This window comes from Choloepus didactylus, chromosome 9, assembly GCF_015220235.1.
Source record: "Choloepus didactylus isolate mChoDid1 chromosome 9, mChoDid1.pri, whole genome shotgun sequence".
NCBI lineage: Eukaryota > Metazoa > Chordata > Mammalia > Pilosa > Megalonychidae > Choloepus > Choloepus didactylus.
Genome location: NC_051315.1, coordinates 130974210 through 130999766, shown reverse-complemented (window position 1 = coordinate 130999766; position 25557 = coordinate 130974210). Strand labels below are relative to the sequence as shown.

General features: G+C 54.4%; 1 protein-coding gene across 3 annotated transcripts in view; it reads right to left on the bottom strand.

The window, feature by feature from the left end:
• Positions 1-707: 707 nt before the first annotated feature.
• Positions 708-25557, bottom strand: part of RAMP1 (receptor activity modifying protein 1) — a 65781-nt gene continuing 40931 nt past the window's right edge. Inside the window, exons 3-4 of one of the 3 annotated variants that reach the window (XR_005218802.1) lie at positions 1221-1541; positions 708-1106 (exon numbers count right to left, since the gene is read on the bottom strand). Coding sequence is in view for 1 of the 3 variants with exons in the window: in XM_037849603.1 (XP_037705531.1) it covers positions 1286-1541 (256 nt within the window). In the remaining 2 variants the exon portion in view is untranslated. Of the gene's footprint in view, positions 1107-1139; positions 1542-25557 lie in introns of those variants that run through there. The other 2 variants (XR_005218803.1, XM_037849603.1) reach the window with 2 other exon arrangements.

Genomic DNA, 25557 nt, shown 5'->3' with positions numbered 1-25557 from the left:
GCCTAAGATTCACATCTAGAGTGCTAGCTTTACTACCTGCCTTCTACCCCAGCAACAGTAGCCACCAATCCTGTGCTAGCCTTACATCTGCCATCCGCCCTAGCAACAGCAGCAGCCAATCCTAGGCCGCCACCCGTTCGTACTAGCCACTCCCTCTACCTTAGGGTATATATACCCTGCCTCTTCAATAAAGTTTTGCAGCTTGATCAGAAACCTGTCTTGCTGTCATTCCTCGTGTCTCTTGTCCCATACCATTCCTCCCTCACAGGACTCGGAGCTTCCGTTGAACGTCCCGCCGGCCGGGACAGTGCAGCCCCATCTCGAGGGGAGGTGCTGGTGTGCAGAGGTGCGAGCCGGTTGAAACTCGGGGGACAGGAGGGAGGTGAGTGTGGGGAGTCCCAGGGCTGGCCGGGCTTGGGGACACAGAGGCATCCTCAGGGAGGGGATCACACCAACCTCTTCCTGTCTGAGCAGCGGTTCCAGATTGAGTGGGGTGAAGAGGCGGTGGGGGGTGCTGTCGGGCCCCCGTGGGGAGGGGGCAGGCACGTGGGGTGCTGCTGCCACGTGGGTCCTCACCAACCCACCCCATCAAGGCCCCCGTGGGGACACCTGTTAACTCCTGTTAAGGAAAACGGAACCAAGGAGTGAGTGCTTCCCCCCACCCTTCTACCCACAGGACAGACGCCCAGAAAGAAGGACACTGCGCAGCTAGGAACGTCCTTTTAATCACAAACTCCTCACCCCTGAACCCGTCCTGTCCCTGGGGGGGTGGTCGGGTTCAGAGGTCAGAACACCGCCCCGGAGGGCTCAGAAACAGGAGAAGCTGAGCTGGGAACACGGCCCCCGAAATAAATCAGTCACACCCTGCTTCCTCCCAGCGCCGCGGCTGACCTGTCCGGGCCCCTGCACCGCCCATCAGAGTGGGGGCAGCTTCAGACTGTTCTGAAATCCTGGAGCTCTTCTCAGATTAGAGGGAAAAGGGGGAGCTCAGGGCTGCCTTGCCATTACGGGAAGCGTTCCCTGAGCCAGGCCCCCGGAAACCTCCCCCAGCCCCATCCCTCAGCCTGGGTGTGCAGGGGCAGCCCTGGCATTGGGGGTCCCCCCACCCCCTTCTCTCCATCCTGGGTGTGCAGGGGCAGCCCTGGCATTGGGGGTCCCCCCACCCCCTTCTCTCCATCCTGGGTGTGCAGGGGCAGCCCTGGCATTGGGGGTACCCCCACCCCCTTCTCTCCATCCTGGGTGTGCAGGGGCAGCCCTGGCATTGGGGGTCCCCCCGCCCCGTGGGCTATATGACGCCCTCGGTGTGCTGGCTCCTCCAGACCACTAGCGCCGTGACGAGCAGGGTGACGGCAATGGGCACCACGATGAAGGGGCAGAGCACGCTGCCCGGCGGGTCCCGCACAGCCCTCCCGGACGCGGGGCAGCTCCGGAAGTAGCGCCGGTGCACAGCCAGGAAGAACCTGTCCACCGCGGGGTTGGGCCAGAAGCAGCCCAGCGTCTCGGCAGCGTGTCTGGTGCAGTCGCTGAGGTCCCCATAGGTCCTGCGGGGGAAAGAGGCCAGCAGTCCCGGGAGGGGCCCTGCACCCACAGCCTGGCGGTGCCCGGGGCCCCCCGCTCTACGGGGCAGGATCCCAGGGCTGCTGAGGGCCACCCCAGCAGGCGAGCGGGGCTGAAGGGCATCCCTCCCTGTGCCAGGGATGGCAGGGGCCGAAGGTGGACCGGCCCGTGTCCTTGGGGGACGGGGACCCCAGCCTCTGGGCCCGGAACTGTTCCCGCTACCCCCAGCTCAGGCCACCCCAGCCTGGAAGGTTCCCCCTGACCCCTGCAAGCCCCAGTATTTTCCCTGCGGCATTTATCACCTGTCATTATACCCAGCTCTGTCTCTGTTTTGTTTTCTGAATGTAAGTCCATGGGGTCAGGGGTTTGTGCCCATTTTGTTCACATCTGCCACCCCAGAGCCTAGAAGAGTGCTTGGCACAGAGCAGACACCAGTAACTTTTTCAAGGGATGAAATATTCCGTGTTGGGGGAGGTCCCCTTCCCACCCCTGATGAGTTTGTCCTTCCGTGTGAGGTGGGGCCCCGTGACCTCAAACCCCTGACCCTCCCGAACCAGGGGGGTTGAGCGGCCTCCCTGATGCGTGAATCTCAGAGAAACGGGGCCTTCCTCTTCGTGATAAACTGAATTAATGCTCCCAACTCTACACCCCGCCCTGCGTCGGCACCCTCTGCCACGCGACGTGGCAGGTCCTTCTGGTGGAGGATGGCGTTTCCCGTCCCGGCTCTTTCTTTGTCCATGAGACTCGCTTTCACCCACCAATGGGTGGGCCTGTGATGGGACCAGTGTGAAGGGCTGGTGTGACCGTGGGGCCTCTTGCAGCTCTGCCATCACCACGAGGAGAACACGGCTGGGCCAGGCCTGCCGCCCACCTCCCCCCTCACCCCAGTGGCCAGGGGACTGTGGTCAAGGAACTGGGGGGCGGGGATGGTCTCAGTCCTGGGGAGCCCACCTGGGAGGGACTATAGGGTTGAGGGCCAGTGGCCGGGCTGTCCTACGAGAGCCGGAAACTGACTAAGCTGGCAGGCTCCGCGGATAGCCCTGGGGCCATTCATGTCCCTTATGCCATCAGGCCCCCAGGGGTCTCAGTCGAGTGGCTCAGCCCCCTCCCCACCGCAGCTGCACAGCTCTGCAGTGAACTTTCAGAATCCGAGCGGCCCCCAGGTAGCAGAGAGGGCAGCCGGCTCCAAAGGAGCACAGGAGGGTCCACTTTCAGGGGTGGAGTGGCGTGTGTGTGCCCGTGTGCGTGCGAGTTCATGCATGCATGTGGGGCTGTGGCTGCATGATTCTGTACATGTGTGTGGATACCCTGTGAGTGTGTTTGCACGTCTATGGGATTCTGTGTGTGAGATTCACTGTATGATTCTGTGCATGTGAGTGTGTGTAACTGTGTGTCTGTGGGTGTCAGTCTGCGTGTGTCGGTATGACTTGGTGTGTGACTGTGTGTGTGTGTGTGTGTATGTGTGTGATCTGACCACAGACCCCGACCCTTCCCCAGAGGCCACGGGGGGTGGCTGGAGAGGCCGTGCCCACCCAGTGGCCACCCCGCTGCCAGTCGGCAGGCAGCGTGGAGGGAAGGGGGAGCAGGGGTGGAGCTGCAGGCGAGCCAGAGGAGGGGTGCAGCTGGGGGTTCCCGCACACAGGGGAAGGGCCATGGCGGGGTTCCTCTTGCCCGGGATCGCAAAACTCGGAGCACAGCGCAGCCGGCATCGCAACCCCACCTGGTCATGGCTGCACCCTCAGCCCACACGCAGCCCCAGGAAGCAGGGCCCTGGGGAGAAGACGACACTGCCCCCCAGCCTCTGAAGAACCTTCCCACACACGTGGGTTTGTGGACCCCCTTCCGAATTGAAATGGAGCAAAAGGGTTTCCAAGCAGCTCCCAGATCGGCACGTTCTCATGTCATCTTCCAACGCAGGAGGCGGGAGTCCCCGAGTCCTTTACAGTGGGGGAAACTGAGGCTCACAGATTGCACACCCAGGGCACCTGCCTCCAAATCTCACACTCCACACTCTGCCCCCGGACCTCTGGCTTGATGACAGAACCATAATTCAGGAAGAAAACCAGGGAAGCTCTCGGGGGGCCAGGGGCTGGGGCCGCAGCCAGCTCAGGGTCTGTTCTCAGGGAGCGGTGCCTTGCGAGGGCCTCGGCAGCGCTCCATCACTGTCACCATCTCCATGGCAACCCACCATCACCAACATCCACTGGGCGCTCACCCGTGCCGGGCACTGGATTGGGGGGTCTGTGCCTGGTCTCGGTTGCTCTTGGACACCACTGTTATCTGGTGTTTTGCAGAAGGAGAGACAGACTTTGGAAGGGGAGAAACTTGTCAACCACAGGGTCCACACACGCCACCAGCACCCCCCTGCCTCAGTGGCCAGACGTGCATGTGGCTTTGATGCCTCCCTGGCTGAGTCTGGTCCACTCGCTGGGGGTCGAGGCTGCAGAGGGCACAAGTGAGTCAATGAGCCAGTGCAGGCCGGTCCATCTGTTTCACTTTGCTAAAACAACTGAAATGCAATATACCAGAAATGGGCTGACTTTTAACAATGGGGATGTGTTAGTTTACAAGCTTACAGTTCTGAGGCTGTGAAAATGTCCAAATCTAGGCATCATTAAGATGATACTTTCTTCCTAAAGAAAGGCTGCCTGTGATCCGGGACTCCTCTCCCACAAGACCAGGCCCAAGGCAGTGTCTGCTGGTCTCTGTCTTCTCTTCTGGGTTTCATTGCTTCCAGCTTCTGGCCTCAGTAGTTTCCTCTCTGTGTTCCACATCCTTCTCTCTCAGCTTCTGGCTGTTTCTCTCTTTCTTTCTCTTATAAAGGACTCCAGTAAGAGGATTAAGACCCACCTGGGGCAGCCTCAACTGAAATAACCTAGTCAAAAGGTCCCACCACAATGGGTCTACACCCACAGGAATGGATTAGCTTGAAGAACATGATTTTTGGGGTCTATTCAGCTTCAGACCTGGCACGACCCCAGACCTGCAGTGGTTCAGCTCCGAGAGCTGCACCTTTGTGCCCAGGATGCAGGTGTGGCGTCTGGCACGGGGTACGAGCTCGGTCAGTGCTCTTGCATTTCAATTTGGATTTGTTCTGGCCCCACCTTAGATTTGTGCATCCAGAAAAACAAGCTTGGCAACAATTGCCATCAGTCCCTGGAGTTCACGATAGCCACATTGCAATCTGGTGTGTTGGGGCACCCCTGAGGAAGTGGGGGTGCCCCTGAGGGTCACGGTAACTCTATGGAGGTCAAATCTCAGCCCATGTGTCACACGGCTGGTGTATGAGCTGGCCGTGCAGGGGCCACACCCCACCGCTTCCCCACAAACATGTGGTGACACTGTCTGTGAACTGGGGGAGTCGGGAAGGCCTCAGCCTGCGTCCCACAAGGAGGCCCAGGGCCTGCTCTACAGTTCCTCGGCTGACTGTGCACATTAAAACATAGTCTCAAGAAGGGGAGTCACCTCTGCTCCCACTTAGAATACAGAAAGCTGTAGAATGTTAGCAAAGCTCCCACCCAAAAAGGAACGAAAGCTGGAACCACTGCAGAATTGCAGCACTTCTTGAGTCCATCAGAGAGATGAGGCTGTGAAGGAACATAAACTTCAAGGAGGGGCAACCTGCTTCCAGGAGAGATGGAGCCCAGGAAGGGTCTTGCCCGTGGCAGGGCAGTGGAAGGAGGGCCATGGGCTGCATCCTAGAGGCAGGAAGGAATCGGCTGCATGTTCCTGAGCTTCCCAGCACTAGAGAACTGGTCTGGAATTTCTGGGGCTCCCCAAACAGGGGCAGTTTGCAAGACTGGCCAGCTCTTACACAAGAAGTGCCATCATGTACTCACGAGGGAGACGGGGGGCAGGCGGGAGGTCAGCTGCCACTGGACGAGCCCCAAATGCCCTGCGTTTGCCCCAGTTCTTGTCTCCTTTGAAACAAAGGCCTCAGGCCCCCAGAGGAAGAGCAGCAACTGAGAAAGGCCCCAAGCCCTTCCCACTGCCCCAGACCCTCTCTCCCGGGAAGCAAAATCCTTACACTGCTGGGGGAGGGACAGCAAAGCCTGTCACCCCCAGGCCGGGGGAAGAATAGATGAAAAAAACTCTTTTCCCATGGGAGAGTGGCAGAATCTATCCCAGGTGGAGGTCTCCTCCACTGGGCAAGGGGCAGAAACCTCCCCTAAAACCCTCACAGATAAAAGGCAGAGTTTGGCCACTGCAGGGAGGAGGGATGAGGAGGCCAATGCCCAGGAGCACAGGGTCTATGTGAAGTGAGGCTGGACCAGGACGGAGAGGGGACCCCTCCGCCCCACTCAAGCCTAGTGTGGGGTACACGGCCCTGCAGTCCACAGTGGGAATGCTGGAACCTGAGGGTGGAGAGCTGGCACTGTATAAAGCCTCCAGCACCCCAGCCCTCACCCCAAGCATGAGGCAACAGTAGCCCATTCATTGCTAGAGGTATTTGGAGTCACTGGTGCACTGATGGTAACCATAGCAACAATGCCACTCAAGCCAAGCTCAACTCCTAATGAGGTTGATCAACTTTCACAATGACAGCCTGATTTCAATGTATATATTTTTCTGTACACTATTTACATGTCTCTGCACTACTTCCACTATTCCACACATGATGTCGAAAACTCAGTAAAAAATTATGACACACACACAAAAGCAAAAACAACAGAACAACAACCAACCCATGGTCAAGAGACAAAGTAATCAATAGAATCAGACTGAGAGATGACCCAGAAGTTGGAACTATAAAATGGGCACTTTAAAATGATTGATTTGACAGAGTGACTAGTGAAAAAGATAGACAATATGTAGCTACAGATGAGCATTTCAGCAGAGATGGAAACTAGAAGAAAGTCAGAGATAAACATAGAAATAAAAAACATGAGATAGTTATACAAACCTCCCGAGACCAGATGTGGTCTCATCTCCTCCCTTCTTAAAAATCCTTTAATGAAAAATCTAATGGTGAGGATGGAAGAAGATGGCAGCATAGAGAGGAGCTAGTTTGTCCCCATGGAACAACTAATAAACAACCAAGAACAACTAGTAAATAATCTGGAATAACTGTGGGTGGACAAATGTGACTATCTACTCATCATACACCAATCTGAATTGGGTACCTGAATGCCCGAGATTGCAGTATAAAATCTGTAAGTAAAAACTGTGGATCCAAGCTGGGAGCCCCCTCACCCCACAGCCCGAACTCCAAAGCCTCATGGTACTAGAGAGCAGCACTCTGCCAGCAAGCAAATATAACTCAGCTGAGCTCCAACTGGGGTTTTAATTAAACATGGACAGCTCACTACAAGATATGAATCCCCAAAAGCAGACAGAGGCTTTTGGTGATGACTGACCTCGGAGAGCCAGAGGGTGGCCACGTACTGGCACTGAAGGGGGATTTCTGTCCCTTTTTCAGCTCAGGGGAGAAAGCCTCAGCCATTTTTAGTCCCTAGCAGTCTGACCCAGACAAGGGTGGAGATAGCACAGGCAGAGAGACTATTCAAATGTAAATAATATCTCCCTAGGGGGTGTATGTTCCCTAAGAGGAGGAAGGTGGTGCCAAGCTTACTACCCACTTTCCATTCCGAACCAGACCCCAGAGCCTGGGGGAAAACAGCCACGGACCACACCTCCTTACACCAGTCTAGAATTACAGGCTGACAGGCACCACCTGCTGGGCAGAAAAGCACAGTGACCTGAGGCCTCACAGGGTGTATCAATCTTCTAAGACACCCTCAGGGAAACTGGCTACTATTCCCTCTTCCAAGACCTGAGCCTGTTCTGGTCTGGGAAAACCTGACTGGGGTAACCAAGGAAACCAGATGCCTAAACAACAGAAAACTACAACCTACACTAAGAAAAACAAAGTTATGGCCCAGTCAAGGGAACAAACTTACACTTCAACTGAGATACAGGAATTTAAATAACTAACGCTAAATCAATTTAAAAAGTTTAGGGAAGAAATAGCAAAAGAGATGAAGCATATAATGAAAACACTGGGTGTACATAAGGTAGAAATGGAAAGTTCAAAAAACCAACTGGCAGAATCTATGGAAACGAAAGGCACAACTCAACAGATGAAAGACACAATGGAAACATACAACAGCAGATCTCAAGAGGCAGAAGAAAACACTCAGGAACTAGAGAACAAGACACCTGAAAGCCTACACACAAAAGAATAGACAGAGAAAAGAATGGAAAAATATGAGCAACGACTCCAGGAATTGAAGGAAAAAACAAAATGCAGGAATATATGTGTCATTGGTGTCCCAGAAGGAGAACAGAAGGGAAAAGGGGCAGAAGCGATCAAAGAGGAAATAATCAATGAAAATTTCCCATCTCTTATGAAAGACATAAAGTTATGGATCCAAGAAGCACAGCATACCCCAAACAGAAAATATGTGAATAGGCCTACGCCAAGACACTTAATAATCAGATTATCAAATGTCAAAGATAAAGAGAGAATCCTGAAATCAGCAAGAGAAAAGCAATCCATCACCTACAAAGGAAGCTTGATAAGACTATGTGCGGATTTCTCAATAGAAACCATGGAGGCAAGAAGGAAGTGGAGTATTTAAGGTACTGAAAGAGAAAAATCACTAACCAAGAATCCTATATCTGGCAAAACTATCCTTCAGATATGAGGGAGAGCTTAAAATATTCTCTGATGAACAGACAATGACAGAGTTTATGAACAAGATACCTGCTCTACAGGAAACACTAAAGGAAGTACTGCAGACAGAAAGGAAAAGACAAGTGTGAGAAGTTTGGAACACAATTTTGGGTGATAGCACAGCAATGTAAGTACATTGAACAAAGATGACTGTAAGTATAGTTGAAAGAGGAAGGTTACGACCATGTGGGACACCAGAAGGAAAGAGGAAAGATACAGACTGGGACTGTATAACTCAGTGAAACCTAGGGTGCTCAACGATTGTAATAAAGGCACAAATATGTTTTTACATGAGGTAGAACAAATAAATGCCAACATTGCAAGGTGTTAAAATAGGGTGGGATTGGGGGGAAAATACAATCAATGCAAACTAGAGACTATAATTAACAGAAACATTGTATTATGCTTCCTTTAATATATCAAAGGCCACATTCCAAAGCTAAATGCATATGGGGGCGGGGCATAGGGGAAGGGTATGGGACTCCTGGCATTGGGGATGTTGTTTGACTTTTTATTCTACTTTAGTTTAATGTTATATTTCCTTGTGTTGCTCTCTAGCTGTCATGTTTTTTTTCCCGCTCTGTTTCTTTTTTATTTTTCTTTTGTTTCTCTACCTTCTTTGACTCTTCCTCCTTCTTTGTGGAAGAAATGAAGATGTCCTTATATAGATAGTGGCGATGGTGCACAACACATAAATATGTGACTATACAGGGAACCAACGAATGTTTACTTAGGACCGAACGTATGATGTATGAACAAAACTGTCTTAAAAAAAATGGGTTGATGAAGAAAACTTGAGGGCACTATATTGAGTGAAATAAGACAGACACATAAGGACAAATATTGCAGGGTCTCACTGATATGACCTAATTATACTTTGTGAACTCATAGAAATGAAATATAAGTTACCAGGATATAGAAAGAGGCTAAAGAATGGGGAGCGGTTGCGTGTTATGAGCAGAATGTTCAACTAGGGTGAACTTAAACATTTGGAAATGGAAAGAGGTGATGGTAGCACGTTGTGAGAATAACTAACAGTGTTGAATGGTGTGTGAAGGTGGTGGAAAGGGGAAGCTCAGAGTCACATATGTCACCAGCAGGAAAGTTGGAGGTTAAAAGATGGGAATGTATAAAACAGTGAATCTTGTGGTGGACAATGTCCATGATTAACTGTACAAATATGAGAAATCTCTCTCATAAACTAGAACAAATGTATGACACTATAGCTAGAAGTTAATAACAGAGGGGCATATAGGAAAATTATATATACCTATTGCAAACTATGTACTGCAATTAGTAGTATTTTAACTATCTTTCATCAACAGTAACAAATATACTAGACCAAAACTATGTATCAACAATGGAGGGGGGCTGGTAAGGGTTATGGGAGGATTTGAGTTTCCTTTTTTTTGTCTTTATTTCTTTTCTGGAGTAATGGAAATGTTCTAAAAATTGAAAAAAAATTGTTATGGATGCACAGGTGTATGATGGTACCATGGGCAACTGATTGTTCACTTTGGAACTTTGGATAATTGTATGGGATGTGAACAATCTCAATTAAAAAAAACTTAAAAAAAAAACACTTGAGACAGTCCCTTCAATGGGCTCATTAGCAGACTTGACATGGCTGATGAAAGAATCAGTGACCTTGAAGATAGGGCAATGGAAATTACTCAAACTGAAACACAAAGAGAAAGAAGAGACGAAAACACACACAGTATCAAGAGTTGTGGGACCATAACAGCAGTGTCAATGACATTGACTCCAATATGTAATTTGAGTCCCAGAAGGAAGGGGCCCCATAGAAGGAACAGAAGAAATATTTGAAGAGAGATAATGGCTGAGAATTTTCCAAAAATAATAAAGGGCATCAAATCACAAATCCAAGAAGCTCAGTGAAGCCCAAACAGGATAAAGACCAAAGTAATGGCAGCAACAGACAAAACCACATATTTTTAGCAAAGTCAAACTGCCAAAAACCAAAGATAAAGAACAAATCTTGGAGTCAACCAGAGGAGAAAAAGACACTTGCAGAAGAATAATGCTATGAATCACAGCAGACTTCTTGCTGGGAACTACACAAGCTGGGAGAGAATGGGATGGCGACTTTAAAGTATTGAAAGAAAGAAAGAAAAAAACCTGTCAGTCCAGAATTCTATATCCAGCAAAAATACCTTTAAAATATGAAGGTGAAATAAAGATCTCTTCAGAAAAAAGGGAAGCTGAGACTTGTGCTCTACAGTCAAAAGAATGTAATACCTAAAAGAGTTTTGGACCCACAGAAAGAAATGAAGAGCTTCAGAAATGATAAAAATGAAGGTTTTTAAAAGACATGTTTTCCTTATTTTTCATCTAGAAAGTGCATAAAAGGAGAAGAGGCCACAAGTTAACAGTGAGGAGACCCCCGGGGAAGCTGGAGAAGGCTGAACATTAAGGGCTGGGGTCCTTCCAGCAGCCAGGCTCCCTACTACCCCAGCCCTATCGGACAGTACCCAAATCATGAGGTCACTGCCTTCTCTCCCCGGCTGCCCTCTGGGTCCCTTACTCCAAGGGCACAGGGCATGCCGGGCCTCTGTCGGTCCATGCAAGGGTGGAGGGGGGCAGAGGCAGCAGAGGACCTGGGGTCCTGTCCCCACAACTCACTAGCACCAGGCTGTGTGGTTTCCCCAAGTGAACAGAGACGCATGTTTCAAACAGAAAACAGAAGTGGAAGAAGTCTCAGGATGGCATGACAGATGGGATCTCATGAGAAAAAAACAAAGTGGCCCAGATTGTGTGCCTGGTATGTGTCGGGTACTGTCGTTGGAAAGCAAAGTGCAGCCGTTTGAGCTGGTCTTGGCTCCACTACATCAGGGCTACGTGTCACACATGTGGGTTTGAACGGCTGTCCTCTGTCCTCCCTCCGACCCAGCACACCTGTCACAGTGGCTGGCCTTCTGCAGACTCAGCGACAGATGACCAAAGCTGAGCAAGGCTCAGCAGAGCTTGGATGGCGTTGAGGAGGAGGCCAGCCAACAAGACGGGAAGGTGCCCCTGACCCAGCAGCAGCCAGGCCACCACAGGCCCCACGCTGGGGCCAAGCACTTGGTGGGCTATTCTGAGACCAGGCACTCTCCTTGAAACGTTATCCTTCCCGTCTGCAAAGCCACCATGCCTAAAAATATCTCTACTGTGCAGTCCGCTGCCCACTTCATCCTGTTTATTTATACAAAAGTGACAGCTGAGAACTTTGGCAATGATGTGCTCAAAGAAAGAGTGCAGACATTCCTCTCTTTAAAAGAACACCGTTTTGACTGGTGGAGGGGCCTGAAATAATCCAGGAAAAATATTCTCGCTTTAACCCTCCATTTTCAGTTTTTATGTAACTGAATAATTGTCCTTTTTTGGCTAGGATGTTCTATTCTGGGCCTTTAAACAAACTTTGCCTGGAATGTTCCAGAATACTGTAGTGGAATTTCTAGCACGTCTGGGGCTTGGCACCAGGGTTCACGGCTGTTCTCTTTTTGACCAGAAAGGGTGCCCACTGCTGCCCGCAGGTGACTTGTCTGCTCCAAGGACACCCCGTGGCCCCCCAGCTGGCCCCGACTGGCCCCGACTGGCTCTGAAATGGTGTGTCTGAACCTGAGCCCTGGCAGCCCACAGACCCGGGTTCAAATCCCACCTCCACCTCTTATCCCGAGTGATCCCGAGGGCCTCCTCTCCCCTGGCTGGGCTTGGAAGGTACTGGACCTTCTGGTACTGGGCAGGTACAGTTAAAAGAGGCAAAGGGCCCGGCATGCAGGAGGTGCCCAGTAAGTGCAGTTCCCTCTCTGCTTCCTCCCTGACCACGGGCACGTAGCTCACGGGGCACACATTTCTTGTCTTCTAAACTCAAGCAAAAGTTGTGACCGAGTCCTCAGACACTCTGACTAGGAACCACTTTTGGATTTTGATTCACTTTATCTGCACTGATATTTGCCTCCCTCTGCGGGAGCTTCCGCGGGCTTCAGCAGCTGCCTGGGGGGCGGGGAGGCGCACCTGGCAGGCCGAGCAGGTGAAGCTGGTCCATCTGAGGCTGGGCTGGGGAACCTGTCAAAACCCCAGGTAGATGGGGGAGGTCTCAGGGGTGGTGGTCTGTGGGTGGGGGCAAAACACAGACTAGGACACCGGGATGCTTTTGGCTGAATGCTTCTCCTGAAAATACAAATGACTAGTGACTAACAAGTACCTGAAAATGTGTTTAGACTCACCATCATGGAAAGAAAAAAAAGCAAACATCCAAATAGCACTCATTTTAAAAACGAGAATGCTCACTGCTGGTGAAGGTTTGGTAAAATGAGGTGGGCACTTATGACCAATGCAAGATAAATTGGTAACATTTTCCTGAAAAGCAGCTTGGCTGTATGTATGGACAACCTCAAAATTGTGGATACCCTTTGACCTTGTAATTCCATTTCTGAGAATTATTCTAAGTTAATAACGTGAAATACGGAGAACAGTAACGTAAGATGTTCACTGCAGAATTATTTATCAATAGTGAAAAACAGCAAACAGTGGGGCAGAGGTAAAAGAATGTTTTAAGATGCTATTAAAATGATATTTAGCAAGAAATTTTAGAGATGTGGACAAATATTTATGTGATGCTGTTGAAGATAAAGCAGATTAGGCTAAGCTATATAAAATGTGACCTCCGCATAAAATGGCCCACCCAGAAGGAGGGGAAACACCAGGCTAAGAGCTGTCACCTCCAGGTGGAGGCAAGAGGGACTTTTATTCTCTTATCTCTATTGTTTTGGGGTTTTCCAAGTTTTTTATAATGGGCAGGCACTGTTTTTATAGTTACAAAGGGCAGCTTATATCTGTGACACACAGGGCCTTCTGACAGGGGCGCTGACATTGTGCTATGTTGAGGGATCCCCCAGTAGCTGAGGACTGAACCCCGAGGTAAGTGTGAGAGGTTTGTTGTCCCCTCCTCCAGCTCTCTGGGGACCCTGCACCTCTCTGAGCAGTCAAGGCCCTTCTCTTTCTTCTACCTGACCTTCCCCGCCCAGGCTGGGGTGAACCCTCTCCCAGACCACGGCTGCACCCCACCCTGGGGACCACCCATCTCCGGGCCTCCTGGCCCCTTGGAAGCCCTTCCTGGCCCCTCCCGGTGTGGGGAAGGAGCTCCGGGACCCCTCCCCGGACTACAGGCAACCCCAGAGGCTGGGACGCCAGAGCAGAGGAGAAGCTGAGCTTGCACCCTGGGCGCCCCTGCCCCTCACCCCTGCAAGGTGGGCAGGAACCCCGGCCCCGAGGGCTGCCTTCCCCTATGTCACCGCTGCGCCTCCACCCTCCGGGCCGGACCGGGCTTTGAACCTCCTGGTAGAGTTGGGGTCACCACAGCACCCCACGCCAGCCGCTGCAGGGAGTAAAGGCTCAACTCCCGAGGGGTCCCCAGTCCCGGGCCTGGCACCTGGGGCTTCTCCGAGCGCGCCACCGCTGGGCGCAGGGTGGGGGCCACCGAGGGGCCTGTGGGCGCCAGTGGGGGGCAGCAGGGATGGGCCCCGGTGTGGACCCCACTCTCTGCACCGGGTGCAGCGGGTCCCTCAGCGGCTCCCCGGGAGGAGGAGGCCTCCAGATGGCGCCCCCACCCCAGGCTCCCCACCTCGATCCCTCCTCCCGCGGTGGGTACGGGGCTCCTTTCCCGGGGCGCGCCTCTCCGAGCCCTGCTCCTGCTCTCCCGGGTCCCCTTCCCAGTCCCATCCTCCCCCTGCACCCACTGCCCCTCGCAGTCGGGCCCCCCATGGTCACCCCTCCCCAGCTCCCCGCCTCAGGGCGGCCTCGTGTGGCCTCGTGTGCCCCTGTCCCCGGGGCCCTCCCCGGTTCCCAAGAGAGGCGTCCACACTCCTGCGCTGGGGCGCCCCCACCCCCATCCGGAGCCTTGGCCCCGGCAACCTCCGGGCTGTGACTCCCAGGTTCCCCAGCCCAGCCCCGGGCTCAGGGCCCCAGAGGCCATCCCGTCCCCCCAGTGGCCAGGGACTCTCCCCGCCCGGTCCTGTGCTCTAGTGCCAGCGTCCAGTTCCTGGCACTGACGTGGGCCAAGGGCTCACGCCTCTCACTCCCCAGTGGCCCCCGGGTCTCTGCACCCCTGCCCCTTCCCCCTCCGAGCCCAGTGAGGGGCACTGTCACACCCCACCCTGCTCTCCAGGCCTCCGTGAGCTCCCCCAGCACAGCCTCTTCTTCCCTCTCACCCTCGCCCCTGCCCACTGTCAGCCCCGTGTCACCCCTGCGCCACCCTCCAGGGCTCCCCTGCGCGACGCTGGAGTCGGAGCCTTCCAGGGCCTCCCCCTCCCTGAGCACCGCACCCCCGCCCTCTCCCTGACCTGGTTCTGGCCACACCGGCCTGATCCCCACACCCCGGCTGCGCCGATGTTGCTGCCTCAGGACCTTTGCACCCGCCAGTCCTGCACTTGGAAAGCTTTTAACCCCGTCTTCACGAGGCCGATCCTGCCCACCCCTGCAGCCCTCACTTCAGGGCCACAGCCTTGGCACCTGTGCTTTAATTCACGTGATTATTCACTGCCTGTTGGTCTCAACAGCTCCAGGGAAAACCCTGAGGGCAGGGACAACGTAAGAAGAAAACGCAGCTCACTCTATCCTGTTTGCCAGAAAGGCACAGTGGAACCAGAGGCAGGCAGCTCTGCGGGGCAGCTGCAAGTAGAAGGACGGGGATGCCCGTCTCCACGGCACCCGCTGCAGAATCGCACAAACACCAGTGGATGCTCGCCCAGGCAGCGCGGGACACGACTCCCAGGGACGAGCCCGGCCAACCCTGGCATCAAGGGATCGAAAGCGCCCTCCTCTCCAAAAGGGGGTGAAGAAATGGAACAAAATAAGGTTAATAGATTTCAAATAGAGTTGAGGGGTCGTTCTGAAGGTTACTCTTATGCAAGCTTCAGCCAGATATTGCAAATTGCCACGATATGCCAAGCCCCAACCAAAAGTGTTCCTGAAAACCCTAAAGAAAACCCAGGGCTGTATCTAAGACACTATAAAAGTTTTACCTATTAAGTTTATTTTCCAGAAACTTAAAACCTCCAGATTGTTCCTCTGCCAGATAAGCCCTGACACTTAGAGGCACCAGTGTCTCCCAGAACATCAACCAGCTGCACCCCCCACCCCATAATGTTGACACCCCTTTACAACATGGAGTTGGAATGGCTATTGCCCAACTATCCCTGCAGACTGAGAAAATGATCAAATGAGAGGGAGGAGTTGTCAGAGAGAAGTTAGGATTTACCAAATGATTATGACTACTGAATCATTACATAGATATTCTTTTTACTTTTTAGTGTGTTAGGACAACCAGAAGGAAACAACTGAAACTGTAGAACTGTAACCCACACTATACTTTAAAATTTGCTCTATAATTACCTGTTGAACTATATTTTGAAATTTATCGCTTTTCTGTAAATATGTCATATTTCACAATTAAAAATGCTTAAAGAAAAGTTACTGGGGTGGGGAAGCAGGGGAGGGTTTATAAAAATAAAAAAATAAATTAATTAAAAAAAATCAGTGGACACTGAGCAAGTGTCATCAGCACCATAAAATATGAAGCCCACAGCTGTGAGTAATACAAGATGCAACCAACAAAATCTTCACGTGGGCAACTTTAACACACCCCTCGAGGTTAAGCAGGCAAAAAAGGAGCATGAAAATATGAAGCATAAAATTAACCCAATCTAGTGATCATATGATGAACTTTCTATTCTACAGACAAACAATCTTTTCAAAAGTCCTTGGTTTCATATTAGGCAACTCAGGAAAATGCAACAAATTCCAAGTAGAAACCATTAATCTATAGTCTTTGACCAAAATGCTAAAAACTAGACATTAGTAACAGAAAGGTAGGTTTTTAAAAATCACATCCTTTAGAAATGAAAGACTGCTCGTATAATTTGGGGATCAAATAAGCATTTAAAATGTAATTAGAGATTATTAAGAAAGTAATAATGGCAACAATACATATAAAATGAATGGAAGATAGCCAAAAGTGAATTTTGAGAATTCATAGCTATAAATTAGCTTCTTATTGAGCAAAAAGAAATGAAGTAAGTATCCAAATTAAGACATTAAAATACACCAACAAAATAAATCTCTTCAAAGGGCAAAGAATTGAAATCTACTAACAATGATTAAAAATGAATATTTATTAATACATTAAAAATAGCAAAATGGATAAGTAAATTTAATAGCTGATTCTTTTAGAAAAATAACTACAATGAAGAAGACAATTTCTAGATTGTCTAATCTAGAAAAAAAGTAGAGAAAACATACAAAACCATGGATAGAAGATTGGGAAAGGTGTGAGAGATTATCATGTATGTTAAAAATTGAAAAATCCTCGAGGAATTGGGATTCATTTTGGGGAACTATAAGCCATTAAACATTGACTCAAAAAGTAGAAAACCTGAGAAGAAAGAGAAAACAGAAAATGTTATTAAAGAGTACTTTCCCAAAAGGCAATTGATCTAGGCAGCTCTTTCCAATTCTTAACCTCAGAGAAAAAAGATGTCGGGCTTCCTAGTTAATTTTAAAAATTAACAAAACCTCGATCCAAATTCTTAAGAGGGTATGTCCTGGGGCTCCCAGCCACACACAGAGACCAACACACAGCCTTCACTTTCACCTATAAACAGACAATGCTAGCAAAGTTAATCTAGTCACATCTTACGCTTTAATGTAGGTTTCTTTCAGGATGGCTTTAAACCTTCACTATAAAATCACACTTCAATACATCAAAGAAGAAAAAAGCATATGATCATCTGAATACATGTGGAGAAGGCATTTGTTAAAATTCAATGTTCATTGCTGATTTAAAAAAAAACAACAAACATGTAACCTTTTCCTCAATGTTAAAACATAAAAACTTCTATCTCAAACCAACAACAGACACCCTTCCGTATTATTGGAAGATGAGAGGCCTTTTCATCCAAGTCAGGAATGTGTTTATGTAAATTTCAGGCGGTCACATCTGTCTCCCCCTCTGTGGTTTTCGTCCTCGGTGTCAGGCTTCCCCACCCCAGGTTTCCTAAGCCGCCGCAGGGTCCCGTCCCGGGCAGGGAGAGGCCGGTGCTGCACCTGCTGTTCACCGAGAGCCACGCGCCGAGGCAGGGGCCACTCGCCTCTAGCAGGGGCCCCGCGGAGCCCCGGGAGCGGGTGGTCCCCGTCTGTGCCCACCGTGGCCCGGGGACCGGCCTTCCTGCTCCGATTCTGCCTGGCTCTGCTGAGGCTGCCGAGACAGCACATCTTCCGTCTTCCTGGACACTGGGCAATGTAGACAGGAAATCTCGGCAATGGTTTGATTTTAAACATCATCAAACTGTCATTGGCCTGGGAAATGTTTGCTGGGGGGGGGGGGTCAGACCCAAATCTGCTGCACCTGCAATCACGCGGCACGGCAGCTGCTCCCAGCCCCTGGGGACTCTCAGAGGGAGCCGGGGACAGGTGGGTGTTGCTCAGTCACGGCTTCCCTAAATCGGGCAGGGCAGAGAGAGATCCATTCGGAACTAGGGGCAAAGCCCGGATGACCCCAGGCGTTACAAGTTGTTACGGAATCCCTGCCAGCCCAGGGCTCAGCAGTCGGCTTCCTGGAGCGCTCTGAAACGTGCCATGATCGCACGCAGGTGGGTACTTTCGGATGGCTCTCTCCCAGGTTTTACCTGAGTTTACCGCCTCAGGTTGGATGACTGGGCCTTGGGACATCTTATTAGCAAACCCGTTTCCCCAGCTCCACACCTATCCGAGGAATTAGAATTCACCGGCACCCACTGCCGAGTTCCCACTCATACCCTTGGGTCAACAAATAACAGAAAACAACACGACAGGCCTGAGCAAATCCTCCCTGCACTGCGGGAGTAAATGCCATTTCACGACTTCATCCCCAACTTGCTGGCGAAGCATTTTCCCAACTGCTGGGGACATGCTGAGCTAAGAGGCTAAAAGCCTCTCACTCGGGAAAGTTAGGAAGATGAATTAGGCTTCGGAGAAAAAGACCCTTGGGAGGGTTCACAGTGACATGAGGAAGTCAAATGGCAAATGGGTCCAGTTTTTTCCCTGCTGTGTGGAGGCAACAATGTCCCAGGAATCCTCACTGCCAATTTCGAACACGCAGCCAGTTGATAAATAGCAGAGCGAGGTGGTGAGCGATGACAAGCTGACTGGGAACCCCACCGTCCTCTGCTCTCTTTGGACTACGGCAAACAAACAGCGGAGAGCACCTCTGGGTCACCGTCTCCCCGTTCCTCTGTCTCCTCCCACGCTGGGGCCTTGATTCTGTCCCTTCTCACGTCTTGCTTTTCAGCCGTGTCTTCTTTTCTCCTGGCCCCAGGTGAGGCTGTTCTCCAGGCCCCTGGATGCTCCACGAAGGAGAAACTTGAATCAGCTTCCAGGGTTGTGTGACTTTACCTGTGACAAATTACCACACACTGGGTGGCTGAAAGCCACCGACATTCACTGTCTCAGCTTTAGAGGGCAGAAGTGGAAATCCAGGAGAAGTGGCCACGGCCTCCAGAGGCCCCAGGGGAAAACCTGTCCGTGCCTCTGCCAGTCTCTGGTGGCTCCGGCCACATCACCCCAAGCTCTGCCTGCTGTCCCATGGCCGTCCTCTCTCGTGTCTGTCTGTGCCCACATTTTCCTCTTCCAGTGAGGACACTGGTCACTGGATTTAGGGTGTGTCCTAGTCCAGTATGACTGCATCTCAACACCTGCAGAGACCTGCTTCCGAAGGTCACATTCACAGGTGCTGAGTGTTTTAGCTTCCCAGCTGCTAAAACAAACACCAGGCACTGGGCTGGCTTCACAACAGGGATTCATTGCTCACAGTTTCAGAGGTGGAAGGCTGGCTTCTTCCTGGGGCTGATATCATCTGGCTGGCTGGTGATCTTCAGGGTTCCTTGGCTTTTCTGTCACATGGCGATGCACAAAGAGGCGTCTCCCCTTTCTCTTCCAGGTTCCGCTCCCTTCCGGCCGCTGGCTCTTGTGACTTCTCTCTCCATGGCCTTCCCTACAAGGCCTCCAGGACGGGATTGAGACCTGTTCCAACTGAGCCGGGCCACCCTCAGCTGAGGAGACCCCATCAGAGGTCCTACAACGGGTCCACACCCACAGGAATGGGTTCCGACTGAGAACATGTTATTCTGGGGGACACAGCGCCGAGCCACCATGGGGGGCTAGGACTTGAGGGTATCGGTTTGAGGGACACAAGTCAACCCCAGTGAGCGGGTGTGGGAAACGCTGGTTAGAGGGGGACTCGCCTCCCACAGGGTGCAGCAAGGCCCTGAGGGGCCCTCGGGAGCCCAGCGCTCTCAGGACGCGCGACCTTGGGCCTTGTTTCCCCCGGGACTGAGTCACACCTCCAGGAACAGCGTCCCACAGACATGGAGAACCACCGGCCCCGACACCAACACCCCCCAGGTCTGTGCTCACATAGGTCTCATCTGTGCACTCCGGAGACCTGGTTAAAAATGACCTGCTCCGTGACACCCTGAGGCCGTGCACGCGTTTTCTGTGTCCTCTTCTGGAGCGGAGGCAGCTTCGACAGCAGGGCGGGTGGGTGCGGCCGGGGACAGGCAGCTGTGGGTGGGAGGAGTGGGATCCGAGCGCAGGGGAACGGAAAGGACCAGGCGGGGGGCAAGTCACAGGTGGGCTGGGGCCTCTGGAGCCGGGGCAGGTGGCGGTTCTGGAAGCAGGGACCCCACCCAGGGGAGGCGGCCCCACAGCGACCCCCTACTAAGGAGTCGGGCGGCTGAGGGCTTTGCAGAAAGGGGGTGCAAGGGTGCATGGACTGCCCAAGAGCTTCCCACGCAGCAGATGCAGTAAATGGGAACCCGTGGCCACACCCTCTGTCCAGCACCCAAAAAGCACTCGGCACACGTGACAACCACAGCGCCCTCCGTGCAGAAGGAAGGAAGGGAGCACAGGCCAACTTTACAGTTCCTATTTTCAACTTCATGGACATTGCAGCACAGGGGGGTTTGACGCTATTGTTTGTCGTTAACTGGAGAATAGGAACCAGAGCAGCGTCTCTGGTAGGTGTCAGGCACGGCGGGGGATCCTGGGGCAGGTCGGCCTGAAGGGCCCAGGACACAGCCGCGTCCTCAGAGCCAGACCCAGGCCCGGGGCGCGACACGGCACCGAGTGGCACGTTTCCTGTGGCTGCTGCCACAACTCACTGCGGAGGGGTGGCTGCAAGCAGCACGTTTATTATGTGACAGCTCTGGAGTCAGAGGCCCTCCGTGGCCCTCACAGGGCTAAGGTGAAAGGAGGGAATCTGCTCCCGGCCCTTTCCAGCTTCTAGAGGCACCACATCCTCGGCCCTCGCCCAGCCTCTGCCCTCGCGCCTCCTTCCCTGACTCTGACCCTCCTGCCGCCTTCTCATAAGGGGTGACACGGGCCTGCCACTCCCACCTCAGGACCCTTCGCTCAGTCCCACCTGCAAAGCCCCTCATGCTGGGTGAGGCAACAGTTGCAGTTCCCAGGATGTGGACTGGGATGTCTTTGGGGGATTGACTAGGCTCCCACTTACCTGTGGAGTTGCTCAGGCCCTATTCAAAGGACCCTGAGCTCAGAGGCACCCACGGTTGGTTTAATTCTCTGCTGTCGCTGTTCTGGAATTCCTGACACTTTTTACCCAGTGGCCCTACAAGCCAGGCTCAAACGCCTCCTGACTCCAGGTCTGCAGCAGGGAAGCCAGCGTCCCCACCCGGCGTCCCCACCCAGAGTCCTCACCCAGTGTCCAGGCTCCCTCCAAGGGGCAGCCGCCGGGGACCAGAAGCACCAGGGAGGAAGGCTGGGGGCTGAAGGGGCGGAGGGGCTGCCTGGGTCCCACTCTGGGAGCTCTGATTCTCAGGGACCCGAGGCCAGAGACGCAGAGGAGGGGGAGCCAGGATGGGCAGCAGCACCAGCAGGTGGGCAGAGCCGGCTGGGAGCCACGGGCCTGTAGGGTCTGAGTTCCAGTCCCAGCCCCTGGAGCAGGCAGCCTGGTGGGGCTGAGGGACACCCCATGATGGCCTAGGGGGTCCCCACTGTGAAGAGCAACACAAGGGAGCCAGGCAGTGAGCTGGGGGCCTGCAAAGGGGGCCCACTGAGGCTGGGGTGAACGACCCCACATGCCCTGTGCAGCTGGCCGGGTCCTTCCAGGGCAACACATGCACTCAAGACTGTCCAGGGGGCTGGGCCTCTGCCTTTCCAAAGGAAATACCAGGAACAGGTTCCTCGGGCTGTGCCAGGCCTGGGTGGGCTGACACCTCCCCGCACCCCGGGGCCAGGAGCTCCTACCCTGCAGACAGACGGGGGGCTGGGGGCTGAGGTGACCAGTCCAGGTCCCCGAGGTGGTGTGTGGCATTAGTGCTGGCCCAGGGACTGCCTCGGAGAAAGCTGTGGAGATTCCAGGCACCTGGGCTAACCCCAATGTGGTGGGCAGGGGTCCTGGCCGCCTCCACCCTCCTTCCTGCTCTAACAGCTCTGGCATCTCTGCCTGCGGCTGGGCAGAAGCGAGGGTTTCCAAACCCATTCCTGCCCCAGTGTGCAGCCGGCTCTGGCACCAGATGCGGCCCAGGAGCTGCCAAGCCAGTGGTGGGGTGGGGGGGCACAATGCTTCCTCTCAGATGCACCCCGGCAGGAAGCAGGCTCTGGGCTGTGCGGACGGGACGGGGCTGCAGCTTTCACACTCGGAGGGCGTCCGAGGCGAAGCCACAGGCTGTCCCCGCAGGCCCAGCATCCCAGGCCCGGAGAACTGGGGGTGCCCTGTCCCCCATGGCCCTGCCTCCCAGGTCCAGAATATTGGGGGTGCTCTGTGCGGAATGAGAAAGCAGGCAACAGGCGAGGCCCACGTGCAGCTTCGCCAACACATGAGGACACCCAGGTCCAGGCAGGTGAAGCCCCTGCCTGGCCACAATCCCACCCAGGTCCAGAGGGTGGGCAGGCATCCGAGCCTGACAGCTGGGCCGCTCCGGCGCTCTGGAGACATTGTCCTCGTGAGGCAAGGCCAGGGGCTGCAAGAGATGGGCTTTTTCCTCGCCCATCCTTGTTCCCCAGATTGTGAGCACTGCCTGCTCACCCTCTCCATCTCCCCAGTGGCCCTGGATTCCACAGGGACTCCCTGTGGGCTCCCCTGGCCTTGAATGGTCCCCTCGCTCCTGCCCCCCAGGGGCCCCTGACCATGGGGCGAGGGGCTCACCACCACCCACATGCCCCCACCTCGTTTGGAGCTCACAGGCCTCACCCAGCGTGGGGGAGGGGCAATGTTCACGGAGCTCGCGGCCTCCCCCATTAAATGGGGGCAGGGGTCCCGGCTCACAGTAACGGTGTGATGACCCCCTCTCCACACACACACGGTAGGAGGTGGTCGTACCCAGGATGAGGACCACCCTTTGGGGGCTGCCACCCACCCCCTCTGGGGGTACCCTTGTCAGCACTGTCCTTGGTGCAGCTGTGCCGCCACCTTCACCTGCCCCCCGCCCACCAGCGCCTCTGGCCGGGGAGCCCCGAGGGGTGCCCCTCTCCCGGCACCTCACATGGGGCCCAGCCTGGGGGGCTGAATAATATTTGGCCTCCCCCCTCCCTCGTAGCTCAAAGGTGCCCCTGAGACCTGCTGGTAGGTGAGATCACTTACAGGTGGAACCTGCATGAGCCTCAGCGGCCAGGCAGGGAGGGCCTGCACCCTGAGACAGCCCCCCACCCCCTAGTCGAGCCCCAGGGCTGCAGGGCAGCGGGTCTCTGTGCCAAGTCTGAGGCCTGCCCCTTTGCCCCGGCCACTCCGGGTCCTGCTCTGTGGTGGCACCAGAAGGGGACCCTTGGCGAGACCCTCACCCTCAAGCATGTCCTGGGTGCCTGGGGCATCCGGGCACCGTGCAGTGCCGGGGGCAAAGGCCCAGCTGGGCGGACCCCGTCCCTGCCGTCCCGGGGTTCTTGGTGGGTCAGGGGTCCAGCGTGTGTGTGTGTGTGTTGGGGGGGGCAGTGGTGCCGAGACAGGGTCACACGGGGTGCTGGGAGCACAGATGCGAGCCAGCCGCCCAGCGATGCTCTGTTTCGGCCTCCCTGCCTCTGTCCCGGGGCCCCTGGGAGATCTCTGCCGCCTGCAGGGCGGGGGCTGCCTGGGCACCGTGGACCGGAGGAGGCTCCGGGGGGGACCCACGTGGTGAGGGGGCGGGGGGCTCCCCGGCAGGGTCGGCGGCTTGTGCTGCAGCCACACGGATCAGGCTTGAGCACGTGCTGGAACCTGTGCCCGACATCTCACCCCAGCCTCAGGGAACCCCCGTCTCCCCACTTTACACACCAGGAAACGGCTCAGAGAAGCCGAGCACCCTGCCAGCCAGGGGCTGACGTGTCCCCACAAAGGCGTCCAGGTTCTCACCTCCGGTCCGTGGATTAGGGTGAGTCCCCACACACCAAGGCTGGTGGCCCTACAGGGAGATGGAAGCAGGGACTAGAGGAGCAGCCCCCGCGAAGGCAGAGGCAGAGCCTGCCCGGCAGCTGCGAGCCGAGGCACAAGGCAGCAGGGGCTGCAGGGGCTGCAGGGGCTGCAGGGGCGGGGAAGGAGGCTCCCTGCAGGTGCGGGGGGTGGGGCGCGGCCCGGCCGTCACCTGGATTTCACATTATGGCCTCCAGAACTTGAAGATGATAAATCCTGTGCTCCCACAGCCTCCCGTCCCCACCTTCCCCCGTCCCAGACACCCCGAGGCCTACCTCACCCCACTGGCCGGGTCAGACATGACCTTCCTGCTCTGACAAGCTGGAGTCCCCGTCCGCCCTGGGGAACTGGGGGGCCCAGGCGAGGACCCCTCCCACCCTTGGCAGCTCTGCCCTGCAACCAGGGAGCAGAGGACCCCAAACCCCAGGGGTCGCCAGCCAGGAAACCGAGGCAGAGACCCCCGCTGGGGCTGACCCCCCTGCAGTTACCCCAAACCTGGACCTGGGGCAGCAGGAGTGGGGAGGAGAGGCCCCTGCTCCCCAGCTGAGACCCCACAGAGGGGACAGGTGCGGTGGGGTCTGGGGGTGGGGGGGGACAAGGGTGGAGGAGGTAAAACTCACGGGGGTCTCACCCCAGTGGGCGGAGGCTGCCCTGGGTTCAGACGCAGCCCTCGGCGGTGGCTGCTGGTCAGGGCGGCGCGGGCTGGGGGGCGGTGCAGACCCCGGTGGGGAGGGTCCTGACCCTGCCGGCCCCACTGGCCTGGCACCCACCATGGCCTCGGCACACAGCCGTGCAGCTGAATTAGATGCCCAGCTTCCCCCTCCCCAGGGCACCGGGGTACCCTTCCCTAATGTTCTCAAGGGGAAGGACCGAGACAGGGTAGGGACAGGAGCCCCCTCCCGGCGAGCACTGTCCGTCTGACCAGGCTCTGACCATGGCCTTGGTGAAGGGAACCACTGCCTCGGCCTCCCGCCCCCTCCCCACCTCCCCACTGCCTCCCACCCACCCCCACGATGGATGAACTCTGAACTCCCGGGCAAGAGGTCATGAGGTCCACTAAGCTTGGGGATAAGAGAAGCTTTAACTCACTGCTGTAGCATCAATATCAATTGCAATATCCTAATTAAGAACTCTTCTGGAAAGCGCAAAAAGCAGAATGTATACCACAGAAAATAAAAACAGGTTATCTGGAAAAATAGATCCAGAAAGTGGCTGAATCGAGAGGTGCCAACAACCCCAAATATGATAAAGGACCCAAAAAAGAGCCCACTGAATTGCAACAGATGATGCAGGGGCTCTCGGAAGGTGCCAGAAGAACAAGGTACAGTCCCTCCCTGAGTGTGTAAGGAAACGTCCCGCCTGCCAAGAGCACAGGTGGCCCAGCACGAGCTCCAAGCCCCACCGGATTCAGCGGAGCCGCCTGGAGCACATGCCCATGGAGGACGCTGCCGGCAGCCGGCGGAGAAGGAGCCTGATTGTAAACACACACACAGGCATGCACACACACACACATGCACACACACACACACACACATGCACACACACGCACGTGCACACACACACCAACACCGCCCACCTTCCCTGATGACACCGGGGTGCGCACCTCTAGGCAGGTGGCTGCTCGGTGTCTCACTGTTCTCGCCTGCAAGGCTGTCACTCACCAGCGCAGGCGGCAGAAAGCGCCTTAGAAATGTTCGCATTCTGAGAAGGTATTAATCACACGGCTTATTTCTAGGCTCTGCTTCAAACAGCTGTCTCTGTTTAAAAGACACATGTACGAGGGAAGGATGATGTTAAAAATAAGAAGTCAGGCTTGAATTAACAAGAGGCCTGCCAGAGCCAGGGTTGTTGCTGATGAAAGTATCAGTGAGTGCAGCTGTTAGGAAAA